The 27,886-nt window shown below is 48.1% G+C and overlaps 1 protein-coding gene across 2 annotated transcripts in view; it reads left to right on the top strand.

The window, feature by feature from the left end:
* The window catches only part of Nwk (FCH and double SH3 domains nervous wreck), a 183,176-nt gene that overhangs the window by 45,099 nt on the left and 110,191 nt on the right, over positions 1–27,886 (top strand). For both annotated transcript variants that reach the window (XM_077702725.1, XM_077702724.1), the window contains exons 4-6: positions 14,537–14,622; positions 21,793–21,937; positions 24,944–25,080. In XM_077702725.1, the coding sequence (XP_077558851.1) occupies positions 14,537–14,622; positions 21,793–21,937; positions 24,944–25,080 (368 nt within the window). The remainder of the gene's footprint in view (positions 1–14,536; positions 14,623–21,792; positions 21,938–24,943; positions 25,081–27,886) is intronic.

Below are 27,886 nucleotides of genomic sequence, written 5' to 3'. Positions count from 1 at the left end.
AATGGAGCATACCGTTATCAACCTATTAAATATTATTGTGCGAATCACTACAGCCTAAAGGACAGTGTTCAGAGTGATAGGGTGGCATGCTAAGGATTTCCGGGCAATTATTGCCACACCGCCAGGAGGGTGTGTGCAGCCATCCCTGTCCTTTCTGTATACCAGGTAACTATTCAAGAAATTTGTGTGCTTGGAATTCAGATGTGTTTCCTTAGCACAAATTAAACTTGGCTGATTAGCATGCAGGATCTCGTACACGTCGTCAAGACTACTAAGAAGGCCTCTGCTGTCCCATTGAACAATATTTTCCCTTCCCATTATGATTTGTTAGGGCTACTGGAGTGTGACTATTTACGTAAGGTCTTTCGGGGCTTGCCCTCTTGGGAGGTTTTTTTTAACCTTCTCTGTAGGTTAAGCTGGAGGAATCCGCTCCTTCCGCTGCGAAGGAGACAGGAAAGGTCCCACATCCATGTTGTCGTCAGATTTGGAAGGGGTACCCGACGGACTGGACCCCCGGACTTGGCACTCTTTCCGGTGCCCTTCGTTCGAGCCGCGACAGCTGAGGGCGTCAGGAGCACCCCTGGTGGCACATTCGGTGCGGCGGGGGTGGGAACTGCTGCGGTTTCCTCCGTCTCCATCTCCTCCGTGCCCTCGCGTGTGCTTTGGGCCGGTAGAGAGGAAGCAGTGGATGCAGCAGCATCCCCAACGGACTTGGTTGCGACCACAGCCGCTGCTGACTGAGCAGGCGGTGTGGTGACGGGTTGGGCTGCCGGAGGCAACCCGAGGGGGGTCGGGGGCGGGACCAAGTCCGACTCTAGGTACTGGGTCCCAGCCGAAACCAGACGCCGCTCCGCCCCCCGGCGAGCTGCGTCGGCGTACCTCACCAGTGGGAAAGAGGCAAACCTCTTTCGAGCCTCTGGGAAGGTGATGGTTTCGTTGAATTTCAAGGCAATGATCCGTTTTTCTAGTTTGAACTTTTCACAGCTCCTAGAATAGGCAGCGTGCGGTCCCTGACAGTTCGCACAGGTGAAGCTGCCGGATGCGCAATTGTCGGTTATGTGGTCATGTGCTGCACATTTTGCGCACGCCAGTTTACCACGGCAAGAGGTTGTGCCGTGCCGTGCCGTGCCGTGCCGTGCCTATGGTGATTCGCCTCACTGCTGTTATGCCCTGATCTCGAAGGCCCTCGAGCAGATCTGCTTCAGTTTCATTTATTAGATTCTGATCAGAGATCACGCCCTGGCAGCTATTGAGGCTGCGATGGGGCGTGATCTTGATGTCAGCATCGACCATGCGCGTTTGCTTGAGGAGGTTAGAGGATTGTTGTTTGTTTTCTACTTCTATCAAAACTTCTCCCGCTGTGAGTTTCTTAGCCTTGTACTACTTTCCGATAAGGCTTTCGAGAAACTTGGAGATTAGAAACACAGACTGGGAAGTGATGGGCTTTGTCTTGTCAAGAGATTCCATGATCAAAAAACCCGAGAAATTATCAGGCTTTGGGAGCGAGATTGATTGCAAAGGAGGAAAAGAAACTTCGGTGCGGCCCCTTTTCAGGGACCGATCACGTTTGGAGGGGGGGGGGGGTTGAAAATACCATGCAGAATACTATAGAAGCAGGGGACGGGGGTACTTTCTTTGTCAGCCTTACCCTGATAGCCTTGCCCTGTCAGCCTTACCCTGATAGCTGTTTACCAGCTCCCTGCCTGGTAAACAGATAGAGAGCCCATCCTCCGGAGCTTTACCTGGGCTCCGACGGCCACCGTTCGTGGATTCTCACCCTCCACCTATAAACACATCGCCACGGTTGGATACAGCTTATGTTTGGGGGCTCCGGGTCCGCGGTGTCGCCAATACCGTCACCAAGATTACTCAAGGTGCCCCGTGCGGGGACGCCTAGGAAAAATAACGTCCTGTATTGCAGAATGTCTCAAACCTATAATTTATAGCTGAGAGAGAGAGAGAGAGAGAGAGAGAGAGAGAGAGAGAGAGAGAGAGAGAGAGAGAGAGAGAGAGAGAGAGAGAGAGAGAACTCTTTAATGTGGGCTCGAGAGGTCAGTTCTGCTAGCGGAAGTGCTTGCTACGCCAGATGGGGATGATTACAATGCAGTGAAGTGTACGTGAGAGATTACGAAGATAACAATGAGAGAGGAAACAGAAGCTACACAAGAAATGACACGCAATGAACTGCAAGAAACAAAACTCTAAATAAGATTGAGTAAGAAAGTTGAGCAAATAGTGCTGAGGAAGCATAGAACGACAGACAACAAAAAGGACAAAAAGAAGAAACGTATATGACGACGAAAACGCATACAAATGTAGTCGTACGCACAATTCAAGAAATGCACAATTTTCAATACTTCATAATTCCGCAAGAAACGCAGTGATATTGTTGTCCCTAAAAATGCGTCATTGTTGTTGGCCCAGGGTCCAGAAAAAAACACAATCATAGCTTCGGGAGGTTAGGTTGTCGTTCGAGGAGTTCATAATAAAGTGATCAATGCCACCAGGGCCACTGCACGAAACTATTCGATACACTGTAATTTTTCTACCCTAAATGTCTTTAAGCGACCGCTCCTTAAGAAATGCCAAGTAATCGCTTCTAGGCATTTCATATTTATTCTGTTGATAGGAGTCCACATACATATCTCATAGCAAAAGCGTGCGCGTGCGCGTTGCGTGTGTGTGTGTGTGTGTGTGTGTGTGTGTGTGTGTGTGTGTGTGAGAGAGAGAGAGAGAGAGAGACAGAGAGAGAGTGAGAGAGAGAGGGGGGGGGTCTTTATGAATTTAAGGAACTGTGCAACACTTCCGATAAACGCTTTCCTCTTTCCTTCGGGTCTGGAAGCACCGTGGAAGCTTTAGTTATCGGCAGCACAAAGCGGCACTGCGTGATTTGCTAGTCGCATCAGATCCGCCGTCCGTTTGTGCTTTGCTTTTGAAGCGATTTTTTAGGGGCGAAGCCCCTTAGGGGCTAGGGATGTTGGCGTCTCCTGTAGTCGTCGTTGTAATAATCGTCTTCGTAATCGCCCTCGCATGTAGTCATGGTACTAAAACACCGGGAAACTCGTTTGCGCCTCGAGCTACAACGTAACGCTTACTAAAAGAACACCGGGACAGTCGTTTACGCTGCGCGCTAAATACCTTCGTGCTTCAAAGACAAGAGACTTTTACAGCAAAGCTGTATATCTCTATCCCCGAATGGTTTCATCTCCGTTGGCAAAAACGCATTACGCACTGCATGCTTCGCGCCTCCTCAGGTTTCGCGTTAATGGAGATAGCCCGGGATATTTTTTTTTTTTTTGAAGTGGCTGTCGACTGCGTTTATTTATGCAATTGAAAAGAAGCCGGCCAATAGCCGCTACATCGCTCTAACGACGTAATTCAAGCGCTCGAAGAACGTTAACACCGGAAAAGAGAGAAAAATATTTTTAGCACGTTTCTAAGTTATTTGACGGGCATAGAGCAGCAATTTTTGGTAGAGGTACTCCGTGGCCCCTTGTATTAAGTAGAAACGTAGTATTCAACCTCTTAAATGCATTATGGCACCCGGGAGAAGGCCAGAAAATTGGTGCACGACCACGGTATTGCAACTGCAGGCGCAAGATACAAACTCTGCAAAAATATTGACTCCGAAGAGGGAAATTACATCTTGAATTAGTGGATATAACAGATGTAATAAGTTGGTAATGAGACCGAATCAGCGAAAATAATCACTAGAATCAAGAGCAATGGGTATTTAATTCAGATAATTGGTGCAATCAGCGAGGGTAATCAGGCCGGAAATTGGGGTAATTGGTGTGGAGCGTAGTAAGACGTAATTACTAGCGTAACAAGGCAGGGATGCAAAGAATTACGAGCTATCGTAGTCCCGCGTCTCTTGTTGTACTTGGGGGTAATCAGTGGGCTAATGAGAAAAGGCAGCTCTGTTTAACGAGCTAGTCAGAGCAAGCCGGATCAATTTTGTTGTTTTCCCCTATTATTTGTCAGAAAGTCTCGCGCCGCATTGTGCCCTGTTCTGCGCTTCTTTGCATGTTGTCGCGAAACTGATACAGTAGAACCCCCGTTGATACGTTCTCGGTTCATAAGATTCCATGGTTTGTACGCTCTCGATTGTGAACTCTAAAAATTCCCCGCAGTACGTTTCTTACCGGATAGTACGTTTTCCTGGATAGTACGCTTCTCCCTCGCGTTTTTTTTTTTTTAAGTATCAACGAGGTTCTACTGTAATGTTCGCCTCCCAACTCTATTACAGCAACCTTTCTTGCTTTGCGTTACCGAGGCCAACAACGTAACCTGCCAGCCTACAGCTGATAACGTGATCATGTAGCTATTGTGCATTTTAGGCAGAACTCGAAGCCACACACTATCCTACATGATAAGGAAGCAATCAGCTATCAAGTTTGGTCACTGGCTTTGTAGTGAAGGCTGTAGAGACTTTATAGGTGTCATCACTGCTGCACCGATGAGTTCACCATCATTGGTGCCCATAGTCGCGTGAGCAGCCATAGCACGCGCTGCATCGTCTTTCACTGGTCCGCCTTCTTGCAAAAATAGAACACCACCATCGCATCACCGGGACGTCTCGGCCCTTGGTCTCTCCTCTTATTTATTAAAGGCTCTGCAGCACTTTTTCAAATTGTGAAGCATCTTTAACCGAACAATCCTCGCTTTTGCGTGTTGTAAGGAGAAATAAGTAACCCAGGAATACCGGACCGGCCGCTGTATTCTCAACTGTATTTTCATCCTTACTCGCTTAAGCAATGGGCACTAAATAGTATTCGAACTCAAAAGACCGTGCCGCTTAACCTTCCGGAAGCTTTCTGAAATATGGTGCAACTTTTATTTAAGTGCCACTGCTCTCACGACGTTCTGCCATCGGGAAGCATAAAATGCAGACCTGAAGAAGCAGCACATACCCCTTGAAAGTTCTTTGATGGAAACTCCGCTCTTCTCGCGTCTACCACCTTTCTTAACAATGTGCCTGCCCTTGAAGAAAGAGCCTTTCTGTCGTCGCGTCGAACGCCCTCTAGAATGCAAATGGGCCTGAATATGAAAAGGCGACGTTTCCAGTATTGTGAAATGTCGGAGTTTCATGGAGCGTGGGGAAAAGTGCTGCAGTTGTAGGATTTTAGATCTGTATTTCAATCATGGCAGCATGCAACCCCACAATATCTTCCGTCTGTTTAAAATTTTATTTTATTCACATCCCCCTTTCTCCCTCTCTCTCTCTTTGAATCTTCTTTGCTTCGAGTGCTTAGGCCATCACCAAACACAAAAACGTTTCAGGAACTCCTTTTTTTCTTTTTCGGAAGTTTTTCAGTGTCAGAATCCGATCTGACATTGCTTTTTCCCGCTCTTTACATCTGTCGCCCAGCCAAGGCGATATATCCTAGGCGAGTGAATGTGCCGAAACGAGGTTCTGTATATGCAGGCAGCTTTACAAGCATTTGAATCAAGCTTGGAAGTATTTCTTCCCGCCACCGTCATACCACTGCAATGATGAGTCCCCGTAATGTTAAATCCAATTGATAAGAAGCCAGATTAGAAAACGCTCATGTTAAAGAGGCTTCCGAGAGTGTAATGCATGGACGTGCCCTATGGGGAGATTCAGAAGGCCAGGTCTGTATAACAATTTGACCCGAGTTGCCTCCCTTGGTGTGCTGAGAGAGAGAGAGAGAGAGAGAGAGAGAGAGAGAGAGAGAGAGAGAGAGAGAGAGAGAGAGAGAGAGAGAGAGAGAGAGAGAGAGAGAGAGAGAATCGTTGTTTGGGTTTTGGCACAAAAATATACTATGTGCACCACGAGATCAAACGCAGCCAAAATGATTTCCCCGCTCGCTGTTAGGTTGCGGCAGAGGACATTAAAAGAAGGCGTGTACCAGAGAGTGGAGGCAGGCAGTTGTGAAGGGCGATGAATAGGCGTCGTTACAATTGCCGAAAGGAGATTCGAGTCAACAGAAAGATAGCTAGTGCTCATGGCGGAAAGAGAGCGCCGGGTTGTCCCCTTCGTTTATTTTTCAGGGCTCTTATTTATCTTCGCAACACCAATTTTCCAGAATATACAAGCGGGCCTAAGTTCGGAAGAGAGAGGGGGGGGGGGGGGGGGAGCCGGAAATAAAGCTAGGTCACGTCAGCTGGCTTAAACAAAGCGTTTCAATGTTGTGTATTTGCTTTGGCGTGTTCAGCAAGTTCCGATTCTTTTTTGTTACATATAGCTATGTAATGATGTGTACACAGGCTTCAAACGTTTCTCTTTTTTTACGTTTAAAAGGCTAAAACGCAGGCCACATGTTCTTTCACACCTAATCATATTGTCCTCAATCGCTTGACAGCGGAACATTCAATTACCAATATTTGCGCCGCGGCCTACGAAATCCTTTCGGTCAATACACGGGAGTAGCGAAGGCGCTCGTACGCGGCGAAAATTCCTGATGGCCTGCTTCCGCTTGGGCTGAACATCGCCGCGCGCTGTGCAGTCTGGCACCACGCAAGAGAGCAATAAAGAAAGCGAAAGTAGAAGACAATTATTCGGTGAGAACTAAGCGTTCCTTGATGTATAATTACCCCGTTAAATTACTTGCTTGTCGGAAGAAATTACTGACTCGGTGCTCCTATACAGCCGATGTATTCAGCAGACTTGTTGCAGGACGTCTAGTGGGGAACTAAAACGCGCAGCCGCGGCAGCGCGTTGCACACAACTAAAACGGTAGTGTCTGCAGGCGTACGCCCGAGCTCTGGGGCCGTCTAACGGCACTCTTTTATGACGGAGTCCGCCTCGCGCATACATACAAGCCCTGTGCTGCGGAGCTGCGGGGCGGCATGGCTGACCGCTCGAAGGGCTCCACTAACACCTCCACTGGAATCACAGGCCTGCGAGTGATTGCTCATTGCCAGTTTTTTTCTCTCGGCCTGATTATTAGCGCCGGTTTGGCCATCAGGGAGGTTTCCGGTTATTGGAAAATAGTAAGGAACGCTGTACTACTGTAAAATGTGACAGTATAATGGCACTGTGTGGGGGCTTTCTAATCTAAGGGGTGTCGATGCCGCTCGAGTGGCACAGCAGGAGTGGTCGTCGTCGATGTCGTCATTTGTCGCCGCGCTGTTGGGCAGTAATTGTTGCAGCTGCCCCCTCCTGCGCTCCCCATTCACGCTGCCACGACCCTCTGTTGCACGGCTCAAGTCAAAATAGCTCCTTCTTAAGGGTTTACGGTCCGCTACTGATGCGGAGAGTCGTGTGGCCAAAGTACCCTCGTATGTTTCTTTGATGCCCGGTTTCTTTGATGTTTTTTTTTTTTTTTTGCATCAAGTAGCCCTGGGAGTTGGGAAGCTGCCAAGAACGACGGGATTTGGAAATTAGCCAGGGAAGCGGGTCGGTCGATTTAAAAACGTTGGAGGCTGTTTTTCGGAGTTGAGCACGAATACTAAGGTGCTCGTGTACTTTTACGTCGTGACGCGTACAAGCATGCAAGTACATTTGCACATAAGTAAGCGCTTGCTGGTGCGTGTAATGTATTTTATTTATTTAGACATTTCCAGCGCATTACCTGCACGCCAGTGGCTGCCGTTAGCCAGCCAGACTCGGCAGCATAATTTAATTCATCATTGGTGCAAAAGATGCAGCAGGTAAAAAACGCCCGCAAAGCCATCATATTAGAGAAGTCATTATGCTATGAATAAGGTTAGAAAATGTAAAGCCGAACCGAACAACGCTCCGAAAAAGCGTTAACGAAAGCAACACTTTAGTTGAAGTTAAGAGACTTGCGAATTTTCGCGTTTCGATTAAGCGAGGCAGGGTATGCACATGTGCTCTTCCTAGAAGATATGCAGTTTTGTAAATTTAATGTTAATTGGGCACCAAAATAGCAGAAAATACATTCTTACAGGTCCGCCCACTAACAAAGAGTCTACCAAATTGGGAATGTTTGTGCCACTGGCCGACAGTATAATTAACGGTAAATGCAAACAAAATTCTAGGACTTCAAAGCATGATTTGATAACAAACATGTTGCGGCTACATGCGCGTTTGCATGTCTAATCTCCTCTTAAATGCGACCTTTCATTTTTTTTAAATTTAATAAAGTAATTCCTAAAAATCACACAGCGCTTTCTCTTTATGTATGAGATTCGATTTTCCACGTTTGGCACAATGGAATGGTGTTCTTAAGCGCTCTTAGCGACGCTCGGCAAAATGAGTCAAATACAGCGGATGGAGCACACAGTACGCGGTGGGTGCACGCCCTTTTTTCTTGATTTATGCCCTGTCACAACTCGCACTCTACGCCGTCTTCACGCGCCGTGAAGGCCCCGACTTCCTCCTGCCGCTGGTTAATTATGCGAGCACACCGGTGCCCTGCCTTGATTAATGACTGTTTGCCTTCCGCAGCGGAAGCGATTAGTCTAAAACCAGCGAGCGCCAAGTCACCTCGACGGTAGAAACTCTAATCCCATTTCTTATATTATGCGATAACAGGGAAAAACGCCGTTAGAGGGAGATTAACACGAGGACGAATCGACACATTTTAGGCCGTGTAATAAACCGAATAAATGAGACGTGCAGTGCATATGTATTCGAGCTACGACAACAACACTTGGCGCATCTATTTGGCTGTCATACGAATGTAACACTTACCCATTTTTCTCCAACATTCCCCAACAGGAAAGCCCCAACATTCATGTGGGGCGAGAGAGATGAAATCGTTATTTATTGAGCAAAAGGCGGATATGAGCCTAGCCGTGCGGAAGGCAGTCCTAGTCCGATAGTCCTCGGCTTCGAGTGGCTGCCCCATGTCGGGACACCGGGTTCAGCCGTGTATGTGGGTTCGGGCTGGCAAGGGGGACTTTCGTATACCGCTCGGATGAAGGAGTGAGGACCGGGGGAGCATTTGGGGTGGCATGGCGGGCTTACACTACGTGGTACATCGAGCCAGGCCTGGGACAGTGAGCCGAGGGGGAAGAGTATTGTGTGGGGAAGGTTAAATGAGGCCGGTTAGGGTGGGCTGTAGGTGCTTGTCAGTAGTCGCCGATAGGCTGTAGCTTCCTTTCAAAAGAGGCGCCAGTGGGGTGGTGCGAGGCTGCCGGGAGTTTGTTGATGATGCGCAAGGGAAGAAATTTCCAAGCGTAAAATTCTTTGTCGAACTCATCGGCGTGGGTGCGGAAATCGGATTTGAATTGCACTTATCAATTTTCTTGCTGCTTTTCAACTATAATGTAACGCGCGTTCCGAAGAGCCGCAGTTTCAGCATACCCCCCAAAAAAGATGTCCTGCATGAACCCCAACATGATGATGATGATGATGGTGATGACGAAGATGACGGTGACGATGATGATGGTTGCGTTTTAATGGCGCAAGGCCAACCGGGGTAAACAGCGCCAACACAGTGGTTACATATGAGAGATTACGACGTAAGCACTAAAATCGCTCCACAAGAACACAATTAAAATCGGTCAAAGACAATGAGGATGGCTGGTGCAGAAGGTCCGGTCGTGATCATGCGTGGCACGAAATTAGGTCTGAAAACTACGCATGGTAGGAAATGAGGGGTAAAAATTGGATTCCTGTAAGACACTTAAAACTTAAAAATGTGGTGTAGAAGGATCATTAAATCATCCGCTAAAAACAATGCTGGGTGTAGTGGAATGCGTTGTCTCTATAGTTGTGGGAAGTGTTTGCGTCTTACTGTGTGGAGTGCTTTGCGTTTGATTAAAATGTGAATTACGGATACGCCCTCCCCACCACACCTGCTACACAAAGGTCATGGAGATCCAGTGAGCAGGTGGGAGAGTGTCGCGTGTAACTCCGATATGATGCTGGGGCGCAAAAGTAAACTGCGCGGGCTCCTTCGTATCTTAACCTGCAGACGGAGTTCAATGAGCAACGACTTCGAGTAGCTCATCTTCTTGAATACAATGGTCAACGTTAGATGCGGCGGGACTTACTGCCTTGGTCTATAGTTCAGGCGCCGCCTGTCTTGTCCTTCCCATTTCCGCACTGCCCTTGTCAGTCTTACAGTGATCTTTCATTATATGCTTGTTTGTAAGTGCCGCATGACAAAGAACGACTGCGTGTATGATATTATTTGCTAGTGCCAATTTCAAGGCTCTCCAAACATTCCTTTCCCGGTTGGTTCGCATCTACAAGGATTCAATCTGAATGAGTTTGGATTTACAGGAGCGCATATTTAGTTCTAATCGGCCTACATTCGCGAAAAGAAAAAATAGCACAAGAACACGTCACGTTTTCCCTTAAAGCTCGAAGGCGTAATAGCAAAGCATCCGATATTCAGTCGCGGTGACGGCTGCCCAGGGCGAGCTGGTACGTGGCTCAACTTTGCGAAGTTTCGTGGGTCATCACTCCTCTGATGACCCACAAACCCATAAATCACTAGTGGGTAGGTAACCAATGATGAATGGTAATCACTGGTGACTCACCAGTGATGACTGACCAACCTATAGGTGAGACCACCACTGCCTGTGATGTTGGGTCATCAGACTCATTGGTGACATACCAGGGTCGGTGAGTCGATTACGTAACACAATGTTCATCATTGGTGGCCTATCCGCTAGTGACCAAATGAGTTGGCGGGTCATCACTGACCAACATCATTTCATCACTGGAGTCGCGTCATCAGACTCATCATTGGTGACCCAGCAGTGAGTCACTGGCGGGTTATCACTGGTGCTACTCCGTAACTGGTGACTAAACGTTGACTACAAGATTTTGAAATGTCAAATATTTAGACAGGACAGAAAAAAGACAGACATGCGTTACTTCTAAGTGAAAATTTATTTTATAACGACATGTATATATATCTACTCTGCTTTAGATACTCTGTTTTAGTTTTTTTAGCACTGTTGCATATACACTTATATGTCATTTAAAAAAAACAGTTGGAAGTAGCGCATGTCGTTGTGCTTTTTGTCCCCCGTTTAAATATTTGAGAGAGAGAGAGAGAGAGAGAGAGAGAGAGAGAGAGAGAGAGAGAGAGAGAGAGAGAGAGAGAGAGAGAGAGAGAGAGAGAGAGAAAATTCTTTAATGAGACCTAAGAGGTCAGCCCTGCATAATGCTGGGCTTGCTACTTCAGATGGTTGGTCAACATGTGATAAGGGTTATATACTTACATGAATAATACAAACAAGAAAAAGAAAAAAAAACGAAAGAAACTCCACCAGACAGACACATGAACACACATAAAAAAACGAAAAAAAAAGTCACAAGCAGTCACAAGCTAGAGTCGAGTCCAGAGTCTCTGAGGAAACGCGCAAGAGCTTTAAAACCCCGCACCGCCCTGTCCTCGCTATTCCAGGGGCCGAAAAAGTCATCCATGCTGACAGTTCTCGCCTGTAATAAACTTCGCGCTGTCGTTCGCGCCGAGTTAAAACGTGAACAAACGCAGAACAGGTGTTCAGTATTTTCTCGTACACCACAAAGCGTACACAGAGGTGATGCCATCAGACCGATTTTGTTAAGAAAGGTTTTTGTATAGGCTACTTTGAGGCGCAGGCGATGTATAGCACACTCTGTTTGCCTCGATAAACCGTGAGGTATACGAAACGTACACTGCGGGTCGATAGCGTAAAGGGGGGCGTACTGCAGGTCCGGGTTCCGCCAGTGCTGCAATTGCATGGGCCATCCAAGAGTTTTGGCTATTCCGTTGATGTCCTCCTTGGATAAAGGGAGTTGTACTGGTGAGCTCGTGGAATGGCCCTCGCGTGCGAGCCGATCCGATATCACATTGCCCGTGATGCCGCAGTGTCCTGGCAGCCACTGCAAAGAAATAAATATTCAAATATTTAGATAAATATTTAAATATTTGGCGCTTCAAAATGTTACAATGCGTTAACTACTACCTCGAACCCACACGATGTTAAAAAGACCCTGCAACATTTTAATGCTTAATGCAAAAATCTGAATGCTTGCAGAACGTAGTCACCCAACACACCCAGTACTTGGATTAGGGGGCCGCAAAGTACCTCAGCCAAAATTACTGCTCTATGCCCATCAGATAACTTGAAAACTCGCTCCAGAGATTTTTCTCTCTTTCCCGGTCTTGACGTTCTTCGACCGCTTTAATTACGTCATTACAGCCATGTAGCGGGTGTTGGTCGGTTTTCCTTCAGTTGCAGCGATGAACGCTTTTCGATGGCAACTTTAAAACTAAAGCCACGAAAACGAAGCAGAAGCGGAAGGCGTATCTGATTGATTGATTGTGGGGTTTAACGCGCCGACGCAACGCAGGCGATGAGGCGCGCCGTAGTGGAGGGCTCCGGATTAATTTTGACCACCTGGGGATCTTTATCGTGCACCGAAATCTCGTACACACGGGCGTTTTTGCTTTTCGCCTCCATCAGAAAAGCGGCCGCCGCGGCCGGGAATCGAACCCGCGACCTCGTGCTCAGCAGCGCAACGCCTTAGCCACGGAGCCACCGCGGCGGGTGGAAGGCGTATCTGTTGCGACGAGCAAATCACGCAGTGTCGCTCCGTGCTGGCGATAACTATAGCTTTTGTAGCGTTTCTAGACGCGAAGGAAAGAGCGAAAGCGTTTATCGAACGTGTTTCAGGGTCCCTGTAAGCGTTGACGACCCACCGATGTCTTACGAGTGGGTCAGTAATGGTTCACCACCAGAGCCACTGGTGAAAACCATGCACCTGCCACCAAGCACCTGCCACCAAGCCTGCGCATCTATTACACCTAGCCGAGTTCACCGGAGCTGACGAGAGAGAGAAAAAGTAAAGGAAAGGCAGGAATGTTAACCAGGCTACGGCCTAGTATGCTATCCTGCACGGGGGAAAGGGGAACAAAAGAGGAAAACAGAAAAAGAAGAGGAAAGGTACGGACAGAGCGTGGAGTGGTGTGCCCAGTGGTAGGACACTAAAGACATTGTCTAAAGTTCAGACAGTTCGTAGAGAGTAGTCTTGCGCTACAGTATCTTGTGCAATTCCGTCGTTTTGAGGAAACACAGGCGCGCTTTTGTCGCCTTGTCCGCAGACGACTGAGAAGGCCAGTGGCCCAGGATTGTCTCCTCAGAGAACGGGCGCCGAGAGTCTAACTTTCGTAGAGTCGCAGAGAGCTGGCGGCGTTTGGTTGAAAACCGTGGACAATCGCAGAGGACATGCCGTATGGTCTCTGGTGTTCCACAGACTTCGCACGCCTCAATGGCTGCCATTCCAATCAAATAGGAGTAAGCATTTGTGAATGCGACCCCAAGTCAGAGGCGACAAAGAATGGTTGCATCAGATCGTGGGAGGCCTAATGGGAGGGGGCGCTGAAGATGGGGGTCCAGGGCATGGATACGAGCGCTCGTGAACTCTTGGGTGCTCCATTTCGATAGCGTGGTCTCCCGAGCAAGTTTTCGGAGAGTCCTAGCGGCGTCCGTCCTGGATAACGGAATAGATACGGTCTCCGTTTTTTGGTGTGCCAAGCGTGCGGCAGCGTCCGCACTTTCGTTTCCGACAATGCCGCAATGACTGGGAAGCCACTGAAAGGCAATGTCATGACCCGCTTGGGTGGCACGGTCGTACAATAGTCTTATCTCGGCCAGCAGCTGTTCATGAGGTCCACGGCACAGGGCTGACTGGAGCGATTGAAGCGCAGGTTTTGAGTCGCAGAAGATCGCCCATCTTCGGCATGAAGTTTGTTCAACGGTATGAAGGGCACAACGGATGGCGGCAAGTTCTGCAGCCGTGGAAGTGGTGAGATGGGCTATTTTAAATCCTGTGGACATGGACATTCGTGGTATAACGACGGCACCGGCAGAACTAGATGTTGTTACGGAGCCATCGGTGTAAATATGGGTGCAGTCACTGTATCTCTCGTGTAAATAAATGAGACTTAGCTGTTGTACTGCCAGCGTTGGAAGATCTTGCTTCTTTGTTAAGCCTGGGATAGTGAGGCATGCTCGAGGCTGCGTCGTACACCAAAGTGGGAGTGGCGGCCTCATCGCAGGCGTGTAGTTGGATGGCATGCTGGTCATGTTGGAAGCTACAACCTTTGCGAAAGACGCATGGGGGCGTTTAGATGGTAGACTAGCAAGGTGATGATCCGGCAGCCTGGTTAGGTGCCTAATATGCGCCCTGAGTGTTTCAATTATCAGGTAAGTGGGTAAGGGGTGATCACGAGCCACAGCAATGGTTGCAGCTGTTAAGGTGCACCGTGGTAGGCCAAGGCAAGTTCGGAGAGCCTGCGCTTGTATGCCTTGCAGCTGCTGAATATTGGTACGGCACGTACCCGAAAGTACGGTACAGCCGGAGCTGACGCATCGCTGTTGCTCCTACGTGCACTGGGGCAACTAGGTGTAACTAAGCCATCATTATCTAATAGCCGGCGAAATAATAAATCGGTAAATGAATTGAGGAATAGGGGTGATACCGGCAAATGGCTGAAATGCAATCATATTTCGACGTACTTAGCAGTGAAATAAGCACATACTGGACCGATTTGCTAGTATTTTTACCGTGACTGCGGTATAATTATGTTCATATAAAAATGAAGAGCCAAATATTTCCTGCCTAAGACCCGTTGTTTTGTTCTGGTACGCTGTGCAGGCCCTTCTCAAGCTGGCGACGACGTACCTCCAAAAGAAGCCGCCTCCAGGCATCGAAATCAAGAACGAAGAAAACCAGGAAAACAAGTGAGTGGCGATGGGGCGCTTATTCGTGTTTTCATCCCCAACTACGCGTAAAAGGCGAGGCATAGAATTTTTCGGCATCCGACGCTTAAATTAATTCGTATCGGCCACGTGCGTTGTAGAGAGCAGTAATGGTGATAACGACATCCGGCTGCAGCCTTTCCCTTGGATCAATTTCAGCACAAGAAGCAATGGCGAGTAAGGTGCATTTTCACCGGGAGGTTTAGCTATTCTTCTCTGTAGCCACATTCACAGGAACAAAAACTAATGATTTGTTATACTTCGGGAACTATTCAGTATTTTTACAAATTTCTTAGCCAACTTTATGTAGGTTTATTATTGAAGCTGTTCAAGATGGCTTCCTTCCATGCCTGCCTAACTTGCTTCGAGCATATTATTTGGCTGAAAAAAAAACTTAAGGGCGAATTCTTTCTTCGAAGAAAGGGGGGAACCGCTCCTAAAAGCGAACCTAACAACCAGCTCCTAAGAAAGCTGAAGCACTAAGCTTTAATTAGTACCAGTTCAGAGAAATAGTTTCCACGTCTTGCAATGCCTGCAAAGTGTGGTTTGGCGCAATACGCCCTTGCGAAATCAGTCTTCTATTCCACCAATGGCAGTCGTGTAAAGGTCAACGAAGGACTATTTTGCTGTCCTTTCGTCCCACTTCGGGGATAACCTCGTTAAGCGCGTAGGGAAGGAAGACGAGCCGGCATAGAAGGGGTCAGAAAGATCCCCCGGAGAAACATAAGCCATGTGCTGCTCTGTGAAGGGTGAGCGAAATAGAAAAAAAAAGGCAAATAAAGAAACAAGAGCAAAGTTAGCCCTACGGTTTGGTACTGTGCGTGCGTCGTATACCCCCGCGTCCTCTGTTTCACGCAAAGGGCGCCAGAAAGTTCGCAAGAAAGCGAGCAAATCAGGAGTCCACGTGTGGCTCGCCGGATGTCGCAACGGCGGAACATTTCCACACTGAGACCATTTCCTGCGAGGCGTGCGGTGTTTGCTTGTTTCGTGCTTCCCGGGTCGTTTGTGCCGTTTTCTTCGTTCCTCTGCGGGGTCCCGCAGGACCGCGCTGCAATCTCTGAACGTGGTCGTGTCTAAACTTCAGAAGCGATAACAAAAGCGACTGCCGTACATAACTGTGGCCAGAATCTGGAATGAACCGAGAAACCGAGCCGAGAAAAGCAGGACACGCCGAGGGAAATGAAAGAACCAGTGCTGAATAGGTTATACGAGCAAACTCTCGCCCCTGCGCTTTGGATTGAAACGTATGTTAGTGCAAAGGGTAGTAGTAGTGTAAAGAGGGGCAGGCAAAAAAAAAAAAAAATGGTGAGAGTCCGTCCTTCCCGGCAGGCGTATAGGCGTTTCCTAGTCAGCAAAGCCAAGCGACGCATGGCGCCATCTAGGGGCGTGTTTGAAGATATATGTCCACGTGCATGTGGCCCTCACTTTAATCGCTCAGAATCGCTTTGTCTCGTAGTGAAGTAGTTCCGGTCCTGCGAAGCGAACATCCTAACCCGGGCTTAAGTCTCGTTACCACTTTACCGCTATTCTTTTTTACAGGGTTTGTTTTCTATTTTACAGTTTGTTTTCAATTTTACAGTTTGTTTTCTATTTTACAGAGTTTGTCATATTTGAATATCAACATTTGTTATCACGCATATAATGTTTTTGACATCTTTATACATTATAAATCGGATTTCGGGTATTTACGTTGCCTTTTGGTCAAAATCAGCTACTGCTTCTTGTACGTTTTCGCGGGTTTGCCCCTTTTAGGTAGGTTTCGGCTATTTCTGTTCAATATTTTTCTACGCCGGGGTTTTCAACCATTGGCTGTTTTGGCTGTTATTTATTCCAGTTCGGGTGGTTTTGTATGCTTTAGGTACGTCTGTGCTGGGATATAACCCCCATAAGCAAGCTCAGGGGACGGCTGACTGTACTGACTAGGAAATGCATATACTCTCCCGGCAGTGGGGAGCAGGTTATGATGATGGTAATCGTGATGAGGATAACAATTGCGTTTAGTACGTACCTTAGAACACAGAAATTCCAACGCGAGAGCACTAGTTTTGAAATCTCGTAAAATCACGTCTGTCGTGTGTGAAACCTTTCAATAAATTTCACAGAGTGAAAGAAGGCCGGACGCCTAAGAAAGAGCGTTACCATGCAACGTCGTTCTGTATTCAGCGTAAAGCCTTTCAATAAAGCTGACAAATAGAAGTAACGCCGTGCGGCAAGAAAAGGCGTTGCTGGGCAACGCCCGGGGTCCTCCGTGTGTGGCGCTGCGGGTGAGTGCGTCCCAAGCGGGTCGTCCCACCACCGTTCTTTCACTCTGCCGTTTCCCCTAGCCAGCACAGTGACTACTTCGCAACTGCCCAATACGGCTGGATCAGTGATCATCCTAGGCACAGAGGCTGCGGTATGCGCGCGCGGTAGCTGCACACGGTGCACAGAGGGCCACAATGAGGAAAGGTTGTTAGCGTATATATGACCGGATTCCCGCTTACGCGGATTTTCACGAAGTCTTTGTGTAGGGTATTTTTTTTTACTTCTATCATCTCGCAAAAAATTCACCAAATGGACGAGCAAATTCAGTCGATATCGATGCTTAGCGCACGGCCCCTCAATTTGAACAAGAGCGTAAAGGACGCCTAGCTCAAAGCGCATCCGTTGACCCTGGAAGTATGGCTACAGTAATACCTAAAAAAATGGAGAAAAAAAAAAAAAAAAAAAAACTAAGAGTGATGAAGTGGCGCGCCTCTCACTCGAGTGCTACAACTCACATTCACCTTAGTGAAACGACGTTCAACACAGCGTGTTTTTGGCCGAGCATGCGTCGCATTGCACGACAAAAGAAAGGTTCAACGGCAGAAATAAAAATACGCAAATGATCGAGAAAATTATGGCTCCATTTCGTCACTCTAGAGCACGGAATGTCGCGTTGATTTCGGCGACGAAGAAATGGGGAGAATAACTCTTCCTAGGGGTTTTCGGAACACTTATGATATTTATTTATTTTTTTATTTATTTATTTATTTATTTATTTATTTATTTATTTATTTATTTATTTATTTATTTGTTTGTTTGTTTGTTTGTTTGTTTGTTTGTTTATTTATTTATTTATTTATTTATTTATTTATTTATTTACTTATTTATTTATTTATTTATTTGTTTGTTTGTTTGTTTGTTTGTTTGTTTGTTTGTTTGTTTGTTTGTTTGTTTGTTTGTTTGTTTGTTTGTTTGTTTGTTTGTTTGTTTGTTTGTTTAATTATTTATTTATTCATTCATTCCCCGCTGTCAGCAGTTCTTCCCAATCTATCGCAGGCATTTTAGCTGAGAAGGTTCGAGTGTTAGGGGATGAGAGAGTCCGCCTTGGCGGCGTACTTGAATGGGAGTCGGTATTCGCTATCCCAGCGAATTCTGCGGGATAGTGCGTCCGCTTCTGCGCTGCGCTCTTTTTACCGTGAGACGTTCTTAGGCTATTTGGGCAGCATTTTCGTAGTGCGCTGTACACGGCGGCTCGCTCCCGAGTGGTGGAAAGTCTGAAACAAAACAAAAATCAATCTCCCCTGTCCGGTTTCGAACCGTATACTTCTTGAGAATCAAAATAGCAGGCTATCATGCGTGACGCGGAAACAAGATGTTTGATCTACGGAAGGAGTTTGGAATGGCTGACTGAGTCGCGTTGCTGTGGACGCCCTGGTTTCTAGGACCCGTGCCTGCTGCGTGATCAGCGCGCAATCCTAAATCTCTCCGAGGTAATGGGCGTGGCGCTGCTTTAAACACCTCGTTTCTAGGAGACGTCTGTGCGTCGCGCTTTGCTGCCGATGCCATGGTTGCTAAGACGCACTGTATGTTGGGGGATGAACGCATAATTGGCTTGGATAGAACTGACACTTACTGGATTGTATTGAAGTTGACCGTCAAACGAACATGGTACATATAGTAAAACCCCGCTCTTACGTACCTCAGTGCTGCGATTTCCCGGCTGCTACGTTGTTTTTGTCTAGTCCCGACGCAGCTCACATGAAGTCCCGGGTATTAAAATCCTCACTGTTACGTCGTGCCTCAGGGTACGTTCGTGGATCATTCATCGTAACCTGACACTCCGAAGCCGCCCGGGCAACATCCGCAGACCACCATTTTGACGTTTGATGAGCCTTGGCTACGGAACTGACTGCATGAAGCTGCACGCGGGTGGCTCTATGTTCCCAGATGGCCCTAGATGACTAGATGACCACTAGATGGCCCTATGTTCTTCTATCCTATCACCATCATCACTGCGCTTACAACGGAAATTTCACTCCGCAATGCCGGAACTGCGTGTTTGCCACTAAACACCACCGCAAGAATAGCACGCGCTCTGGTCGTCATCGTGCGCTTCAAGCTTTAAGAACAGCGTTGAACTTGCAACCGCGAACTTTGTCGTGCCTTGATGGCGTCGCGAAAACGGGAGGCGCTTTCCCTTCGGAAAAGCTTGACGTAATAAACGCAGTAGACAAGCAGGCAGCGCGGAAGAGAGTTGGCACCGCTAGATACACTGCATTGCCACTCGTGGTGTTTTCGAGCGATCGCAAAAAGCGGCAATCCTACATTCTCGAGTTTTTTTAAGGTTTGAAAGCCAAAGTTGCAGCAATACATGGTTGCAAGTCAAAGCTACACTGTTTTCGTTCATTTTCGAAGGTTTCCTCACTGCCGCGTTTCCCTGGTTGTTACGTTTTGTCTTCCCGGTCCGGTGAAAAACGTATGAACGGGGTTCCACTGTATATACCGTTTCACGAAAGCGGTCCCATCTCTGTCGGTGACCCACAGGGTAAGGTTCTTCCCTTCTCTGTGAATATGTGAAAAAGATTAAGAAAATAGAGAAACGACATAAATGGCATTAGGGGATGAAAGATCAGTACACAGCGGGAATGAGAACAAAAGAAAGCCCATGATAAATGCGACACTGAAGAGGCCCTGCGGAATCCCCATGCCGGACCAACCACGTACGGCCTCGGCTGGCTTGAACCACATCTGCTTTCAAGATTCGCCAGCGATGCACATCTCTCACCTATCCTACGCAATCGCCTAGCGCCAGTTTGCCTACATTTTCTCGTTTCTCGTTCCGGCTTGTGCTCCCGCTGATGTAAAACGCGACAACTATAGCAGCAACCTTTCCTGCCTCCGTTCATTGGCACTGTCGTCTCATTATACCAGGATTACGGCTTGAATCCGCGGTGCGGGATTGTTCTGCGTCGTACCTTTTTCCTATTTTTATCCGCTCCCCGCCGGCAGGATTAGGTATGCCGCCGCAGGCAATGCGAACGCAGCGCATGGCCACTAAGTGGGGCGTGTAATTACCTGGCCGATCTCGTTTCGTCCCGGGCTAGTAATCCCGAATATATACGACGCATGACGTGACTTCGATGATGTTTCCTACCTGACATATAGCATGCATTCACGATAAAGCCTGGCAGAAGCATACCCTGAGCTCTAGTCCCCGCAATCCGCTTTACCTGGCGAGGATGAATATGGTAAGTGAAAGTACCTTACGAGCACTAATATGAGCGGCAAAAGCACAGAACGTCCGGAATGTTTGGCTCCCGAAAAATGGGATACATTTGTTCAAAAGTGTCGTGAATTGGGCCAGTTGGTACAGATTCATTGTGGTGAAAAATCGCGCAAAAACCAGGACAGAAAGAAGAGGACAACAACACGAGGACAACAACAGCGCTCGTGTTGTTGTCCTCTTCTTTCTGTCCTGGTTTTTGCGCGCTGTTTCACCGCAATACATTTGTTCGAATTATTCCCTATCCAGAAAGGAGTGTTTTGCTACAAATGGGAAAAGAGTTCCACCTCTGTTGATATTTCTGCCTGTGTAATAAACGCCCAGCGCAGGATAGTTTCCTCGTCGCTGCAGCGGTCGATACCTAGCGGCCGCGCCACGAATTAGAATCGTTGAACGCTTCTTCATTTCTTTCATCCTGTTTTCCGCACAGGGCGCATTTTACCTACGTCGACACGGCAAACTACCCTGGCCGAAGCGCGGTAACGGCAGTGGTGGTTGACCACCAAGGTAATGCAGTATCCTCGTGCTCAGTCAACACATCCCGCACAGATACGGGAGAAGAAGTGGCCATCGCCCTCGCCATCACGGGTACACGGGCCAGCGTAATCATATCCGATTCCAAAACCACCATGCGCAATTACGCAAGAGGGATAGTTTCTACGGAAGCGGCGCATATACTACGGACCCGCTCTGAGAACACATCAAGACAAGTCCGTCTGGTTTGGACACCAGCGCACTCGTCCTTCCCGGGGAACGAGATGGCACACGAGGCAGCCCGAGGATTCTGCAACCAGGCTGACCCCGAGTCCGAAGAGGTGCCGTCTGACACGTGGGGGAGGGATCGGCTCTGGACATATCAGGAAATTACCCAGCACTATAGGCTGAGTCGCCTGAAACTTCCGGCAGCTCACAGATCCCTCACAAGAGGACAATCAGTAGCGTGGCGTAGGCTGCAGACATTCACTTTCCCCCACCCCGCCCTATGCCATCGACAGTACCCAGAAAGGTACCAGGGCACATGCAAATGGTGTGGACTGCCAGCTGCTTCACTGACCCACATGGTTTGGGCCTGCCATCTTAAACCCCAGTCCGCCAACCCCGGATTCCACATCAGTAATTCCGAGCAGTGGGAGGCCGCGCTGCTCAGCTGCATTCCCGAAGTACAGGCTGCGGTCATCCAGCTGGCGGAAGACGCCGCCAGGGTCCATGGGCTCCTGGCCGCCGTCTGACGAAGCGCCCACCCGGAACCTCCCTCTCGGGTGGTTACGCTCAGCAAAGATGACAAATAAAGTTTTATCTCTCTCTCTCTCTCTCTCTCTCTCTCTCTCTCTCTCTCTCTCTCTCTCTCTCTCTCTCTCTCTCTCTCTCTCTCTCTCTCTCTCATCCTGTTTTCCTGTATTCCGCTTCCTGCCCTCCCATGTTTACTTCCTGCCGCCTTTTCTTTTTCCTTAATTCTTACCCTCACAATCATTATTACCCACCCGTGTGTGTGTGTGCGCGTGCGTGCGTGTGCGTGTGCGTCCGCGCGTGTGCGTCCGCGCGTGCTGAGAAGTGTGTGTGGGGAGGGGGGGGGAGGGGGTACTTTTTACTGCATAATTCACCTCTTCCTGCTCTTTCCCCGACAGGTCGGTGTTCGGCGTGTGGCGTATGCTTCTGGACGAGACGGAGAAGATTGCCAAGGCCCGGCTGGCCGCTGCCGAGGTCTTCTCACAGCAGATATCGGAGAACGCTAAGAACGTTCGCGCCAACAAGCTCCAAGTGGCCAAGAAGGTGACTCAATTTCGATTTCGATTTCAAATATTCATTTTAAGTCAGGACGAGGGGGCTGGAGCTAAAAGCTGTGGATCCAGCCGCACAAAGGCACCAGCCCCGTATAAAACAATGACGGCAGTGTTGGCATTGCGACACTCGTTATCAGGAGATGAACGTTACCTAGATTAAAGCCAAGGAAATAATTATACATATTGTCACGGGGACAGGTGGACACTGTCTCATGGTGCCATGGCCCACCATCGATGACGGCGAGGGAAGGGCTGGCGTGCAGCCTGCGCGGACTGTCATGTTCGCTTGTAAATATTGTAAATATATCCTTCATCATTTCCGTACCATTCCCCTCATTTCTGTACTGCCGCCACGTAGCAATATTGTGAGCGTTTTTAACATCGCCAGCGCTAGGGTGTATGCCTGTGCTTCATCATCTTCATTCCTGTGCATGCACACCATCATGGTGTGACCCCATTCTAGCGACTGGAGCTCTACAATAAACGACGCTCCGGACCTCAGCCTCCTAATACAATAAACAGCAGCGCATACACCTGCTTTTAGGACAACATATGATGATGCTTAGAGTATATCTATAGCACATGCAAACACAAGCATATTAAACACTTTTGGTTAAAAAAAAGGCTAAGGGCTTTTTCCGCACCACGGATAGGTACACATCCCCGCCGACTCACATAATGTGTGTCCCATGTCTACCTCGTCATTCGTGCTGAAAATTTTCTGAAAACATTGGTGTTACTGAAGAAAGAAGGAGTTGTCTTTTGGCAAAAAAAAAACAAAAAAAGGATTGCGCTCTAACGAAAGTCGTTCTATGTTGTGACGACACGTTGATACGAAAATTATGGGGCACTTAAATCCTCAGTGTGGTTCCACGGTTACTAGTGAGCTGTCCGAGTAAACCATGTTCGGATGGAGTCGCTGTTTGGAGCCTTCTGTGGCTGGGGCTATATATCGCCAATGGACGGCTCCGCTGTAGCGAGATTATTTCGAGAAGTACGCTCGGGCAATACGTTTTCCTGGCTGAGGGCTTTCCCTCGCAGTGCCTGGAAGCGCGTATGGATGGTGCCCTGTAACGCGTTTGCATCGGCACTAACGTGTGTTCGCATTGGGCAGCTTTAATGCGGGCGAAACGGCGCATTGTGTTCCCGGCCTCGTACGTGGCATAGGCAGGCAGATCTTCCCCTGCATATTCATGACGCTCTCCCGGCCGCATCTGCCGGCTTTCAATATGCATGAGGATGGCGTCTTGTTCTCACGTCGTTTTGTCTCTCCCGCCCAGCCCAGGCTCGCCTGTTGAGAAATGAGCGGGAAGAAAAACGCGGGAGAAGGCCGCCCACGTGGTGCCCAGTTCGTAGCTCCGCAGTGGCAAGAATTGCTTATTAGGTTCGCTGTAGCTTATTCGATTGTCATATTACATTAACCCGCGCGTGCGCAAATGGCTATGGTGCGCACAACTGAAGGTGAAGGCGTTTAACACTGGTTATAAGTATTCTTTTGTGCACTCAAGAACGGTGGCTGAAGGCTGTGCATTTTATAAGAGGCCTTTATTAATATAAGCCATTCCAGGTGAAACCATTTTTCCAGCGACGCTCCACTGTGTTCTTACGTTGCTCTGTTTTTTTTTTTTTTTTGCTCATTAACTCAAATAGATATTACCGTAATGAAGGGCATAAAGCACAGGCAGGAGTGCTGCAGGCATTCGTGCTGGGGCAAAGCTTTAGTATGGATACTCGCGATCTTCTCGCCTGATTGGTTGATATGATTGAGTGCAAATATGTGGGATTTGAGAGCAGCAAATGCAAGTGTTACTGGTGCATGAAGAACTTGTCCTATGAATATTTCTCGCACTTTGCACAATTTGTCTAGTTCCGGATATGAGTTTGAATACTTTGATGTTTGTACTTCGCCTTAATCTAGCGTTTGCGCAGTTTAACGATTTTGATTATTAATTTAGGCGCTTTTCCTCCTAAGCAAAACGTATCAAGTATTGAAAGGCTACCTACGAGCAAACTAGAAAGTCGTTCAAAATGTAAAGCATTGCTTTACGATGCAGCTCTGCTAAACGTCCTTGCCTGGCGGCCGCCTATCACGCCTAGTGCCATCCATGGCGCTAATATGCTCCACGTCTACACTGCTGAACAAGATGCAACTCGTTACAGTAATGTAATGATGATGTCGTACAGGAGACAAATGTTTGAGGGTGAGATTTCAGTCATCAAATGGTACTCTCCGCTGCTTGGTGTCACAACACCTAGATTATAATTATACGTGCCGCATCCCTCATCGAAACATCACCGTACAACGCGTAACAGATGTTTTGCTGTCGGGCAGTGCAGAAATTTATTTTAGTCACTCAAACCAAGGTTTGTAAACTTTTGTCCACCTTAAGTACAAAACTGGACAGCGAAGTAGGTGTCAAACCGACTTAGTCAAACAGCTTAGTCGCCTCGCCCCCACGGTACTGCCTTTGATCGCAGTATTTCGCCTGTACTCCCGTATAACCCGTGGAGACAGCATGTGATTTCAGCATCCCATGGGAGGCTACAAGAACCACTCACTGCACGACTTCTTGTGCGACAGCAAAGGCTAGGTACTAACCCTTCCCCCCCTCCCCGCCACCCCAAACCTCCTCAAGCACTATATGGCAAACTTCGTTTCTGTGCACGAATGCACGAATATGCCGGATATTACAGTGCCCATCATTGACCAAGCTTATTCCTACAGTTGGACAATAAGCTGATGAGAGGCATAACAAGACAGATGCGCAAAAGAAGTTTTATAACGACAGATACACGCACAGTGAGACGTAAGTGCGGTCTGTTCTGACGGTATAAGGCACTATAACTGTCGTGCATACAACCCCAACTTTTGGCCCAGGCGATGAACGGGCAGGCACGAGGACAATCTGCTTCATCGAAATAGAACCTACCCCGCCACTCAATTCACTAACCCCCCCCCCCTCCCCCCTTCGTTCTTAACTTGGGCCCCGTGCAGTGCTTTGACAACCTCCGGCGGATCCAGGAGGAGGTGCAGCAGTGCGTGCAGGAAGTGGACAAGACCAAGAAGCTGTACTTCGAGGAGGAGCACATGGCGCACGAGGCACGGGACAAGGCGCACGACGCGGAGGAGAAGTGAGGCCACCCGCCGTTGTCTCACTTTCACTGCGTGCACGCGAGGGCCGCTAGTTATAAGCGGCACTTGCATCCGTGCCCGAGGGTGACGCATACACTTAAACCTGGGTGTAACGAGCCTCTATGTCACGAATTCCTGTATTTAACGAATATTTTCCATTCCCAATCGCCAGCCCCATTGAAGCCCATGTGTTTGGGACCTCTACGTATATAATGAAGGCGTTTCGACGGTTACCTTTGATGTAACGAATTCGCTATGCTTATGCGGCATTGTTTTTTGCACTTTTTTTCTGAAATATCCGCAGGAGAAATGAGATAGTTCAGCGAACTTTGCCCGCACCGCAAAGTACGGTGCATTTCCAGTGCCAGTGCGGTGTCGGTTAGGTGCTAGTAGGCCTGCCTGTCGACGTGTAGTCACGAATCTCCACTGCTATCTGCGGTGTAGATTTGTCGGTGATGAGTTCTGCTGCCAGAAAATAAAAAAGATTTGCCTTTTCAAGACAAGCTCGCAATTTTAAATACTGTGTCTGCCGGCGAGAAAGAAGAACGTCGCCACCCGGTACAGTATCCCAGCTGGAATCCTCTCAACAATTATGAGAGCGGAAAAGAGCAACAAGTTCGCGAAAAGCGCCCCTTCAGCGTACATTTGGTCCTTGAAACGGGTTAAGGCACCGAAACTAGTGAAAAGGCATAAGTGATGCTTAAGTTACGTTTGGGAATGCGGGGTAAGTGACCTCGCTTCTTTGCAGTGCCATGCAGTGACTAAGTTTGTTGGAAAGCAGGAGGCGCAAATCACGCGGTTTGTCACTGAGAAATAAATCCTTATGAGTTAGTTCACCATCACTGATATCTGGCATTTTGGTTTCGTTTGTGCTTCGTTCAGGACAGCCTTAACTCGAAACCTGTATGTAACGAATACCGGGATGCAACGAAAAATTGCGAATTTTTGTCGACTTAGTTATGTTCAGGTTTAACCGTAGGCGCAAAGAACGTAGCCGACATAAGTGATAACGTCCGGTTGTTTAACACCTCCCGAGAGGTTTTTCATGATAATTCGAACTTCTCTGTACTGTTCATTTCCGTGGCGCTCGAAACTGGTCACTCACCGCATTAGTCCCAGAAAATCTCATCTGAGAGGAAAAGCGCGTGCTACAGGTGCTCTCAAGACGGGGTTGGGTTCACGCGGTGAAAGATTTGAATTCGATAGTGGCGAACGGTAGTGCTTGAGCACCAGTTCGATAAGGCGAAAAAATTGCGAGTGCTGAAATTTCGATCGATCAACATGAGTTTGGAAACTGATATTCAGGCCGAGCGAGAATAACTAGCCGCACTTGCCTCTAAAGCATAGGAAAATACGCTCAATATTTTTACGAGGACAACAAATCATAAATGCAAGCAAAAAGCAACGAAGGCAAAAAAAGAAAAAGAGACGGAAAACCGAGAAATCGTCAGCTATAGAGCCAGCAACGCCTGGAATTAGCGCTGTTATCAATTTTTTTAACTTGACTGGTCAACAACCGGGCCGTGGTTGCCAAGTTATGAAAGAGGCGAGAAATAAAAATAAAAAATTCCCCGCATTTCCCCAAGGGGAAGAATGTGAAAGTGCGAATGCACGAGTTGAATTTGCGCGGTTCGGTAATGTTCGCGAAAGAGAGATCACACACACACACACAACTACAAAGAAAGAAAGATGCATTTATTCACAGACACCTATTTGTGTTGTCGTTTTACTTGATTGCTAGAGCTGATCTCAGCTTTGAAATTTCGTGTCAGTACTCCTTTAAGCAGGTGCATTAGCCCTTCTCACGCCCGATTCTTGGCCAATCCCCCACGTGGGTATGTGCCATGTCAGCGGCCAGGCAGCGCGCGCCCATCTCCCCCCGTTGCCAAGGAAGACGAGGAGATTCCTGGCCAATCCCCCCCGTGGGTATGTGCCATGTCAGCGGCCAGGCTGCGCGCGCCCATCTCCACGTGCGCGGACATCGCCGGTGGACGCAGGTTCAGGGTCGCTTAAGAAGTGCATTGCACTTAAAACGTCTGTGTAGAATCAGATGATGTTAGATGCGCGCGAGCAACGCAAGCTGGCCGAATTACTTCAGGACAACGCACTAGGCACGCCACAGGTTCCTTCCGACCCTTTAAATTCATAACTTTGTTTTAGAAAGATAAAAAAATCTAGACGGAAGGTAATATAGGGCTGGCCTGGAGGCACCGCTAACGTCTAGATGTACCAGTAATCACGGTTGAGACAAAAGCATTGCAAGAAATTACGCCAGCAAATGTTTATGAGAATGTTTTCTGCCACAGCTGTCCCATCGTCAGTGCAAGGCAGGGAGGAAAAAAACTGTGGTTGATTCCTCCGTCATAGGAATCGGTAAAACACGAAAGTGAAATGTTCAGCGAAATCTGCAGCTGAGCATGATTTGCGGGTCGGCGGCTGTCTTGTTGGTGTGCCTGGTGAGGGCGTCCTGCTGGCGGATCGCTTCGGCAAAGGTGTACTGGCGTCATTCCCGTGACGGATATGAAGCCAGGGAAATCTTGGTGCATCTGGACATAAAAAAACGTTCGTGTTGAAATGTAAAACCCGAAAACGAACAACCCTAAGTGTAACGTACTCTTTTGTACTAAAAGTTGCTTCCCCGTAAGAAGACCCTTTGTGCAAGGGTGCACCCTTTACAGGCCACTTGTTTAGTTGTACTGGCGTCACTTCCGCGATGAATATGACGTCAGTCAAATCTTTGTGTATCCGGGAATAAAACACTTTCGTGTTAAAATATCCCTTCAGTTAATCTTTGACAAGCGTTAA

Source organism: Haemaphysalis longicornis, unplaced genomic scaffold (assembly GCF_048455015.1).
Source record: "Haemaphysalis longicornis isolate Haplotype H1 unplaced genomic scaffold, Haemaphysalis longicornis Haplotype H1 scaffold_3, whole genome shotgun sequence".
NCBI classification, from domain to species: Eukaryota; Metazoa; Arthropoda; class Arachnida; order Ixodida; family Ixodidae; genus Haemaphysalis; species Haemaphysalis longicornis.
Note: the sequence above shows the minus strand (reverse complement) of the source record. Positions and strands in the feature narration are given on the sequence as shown.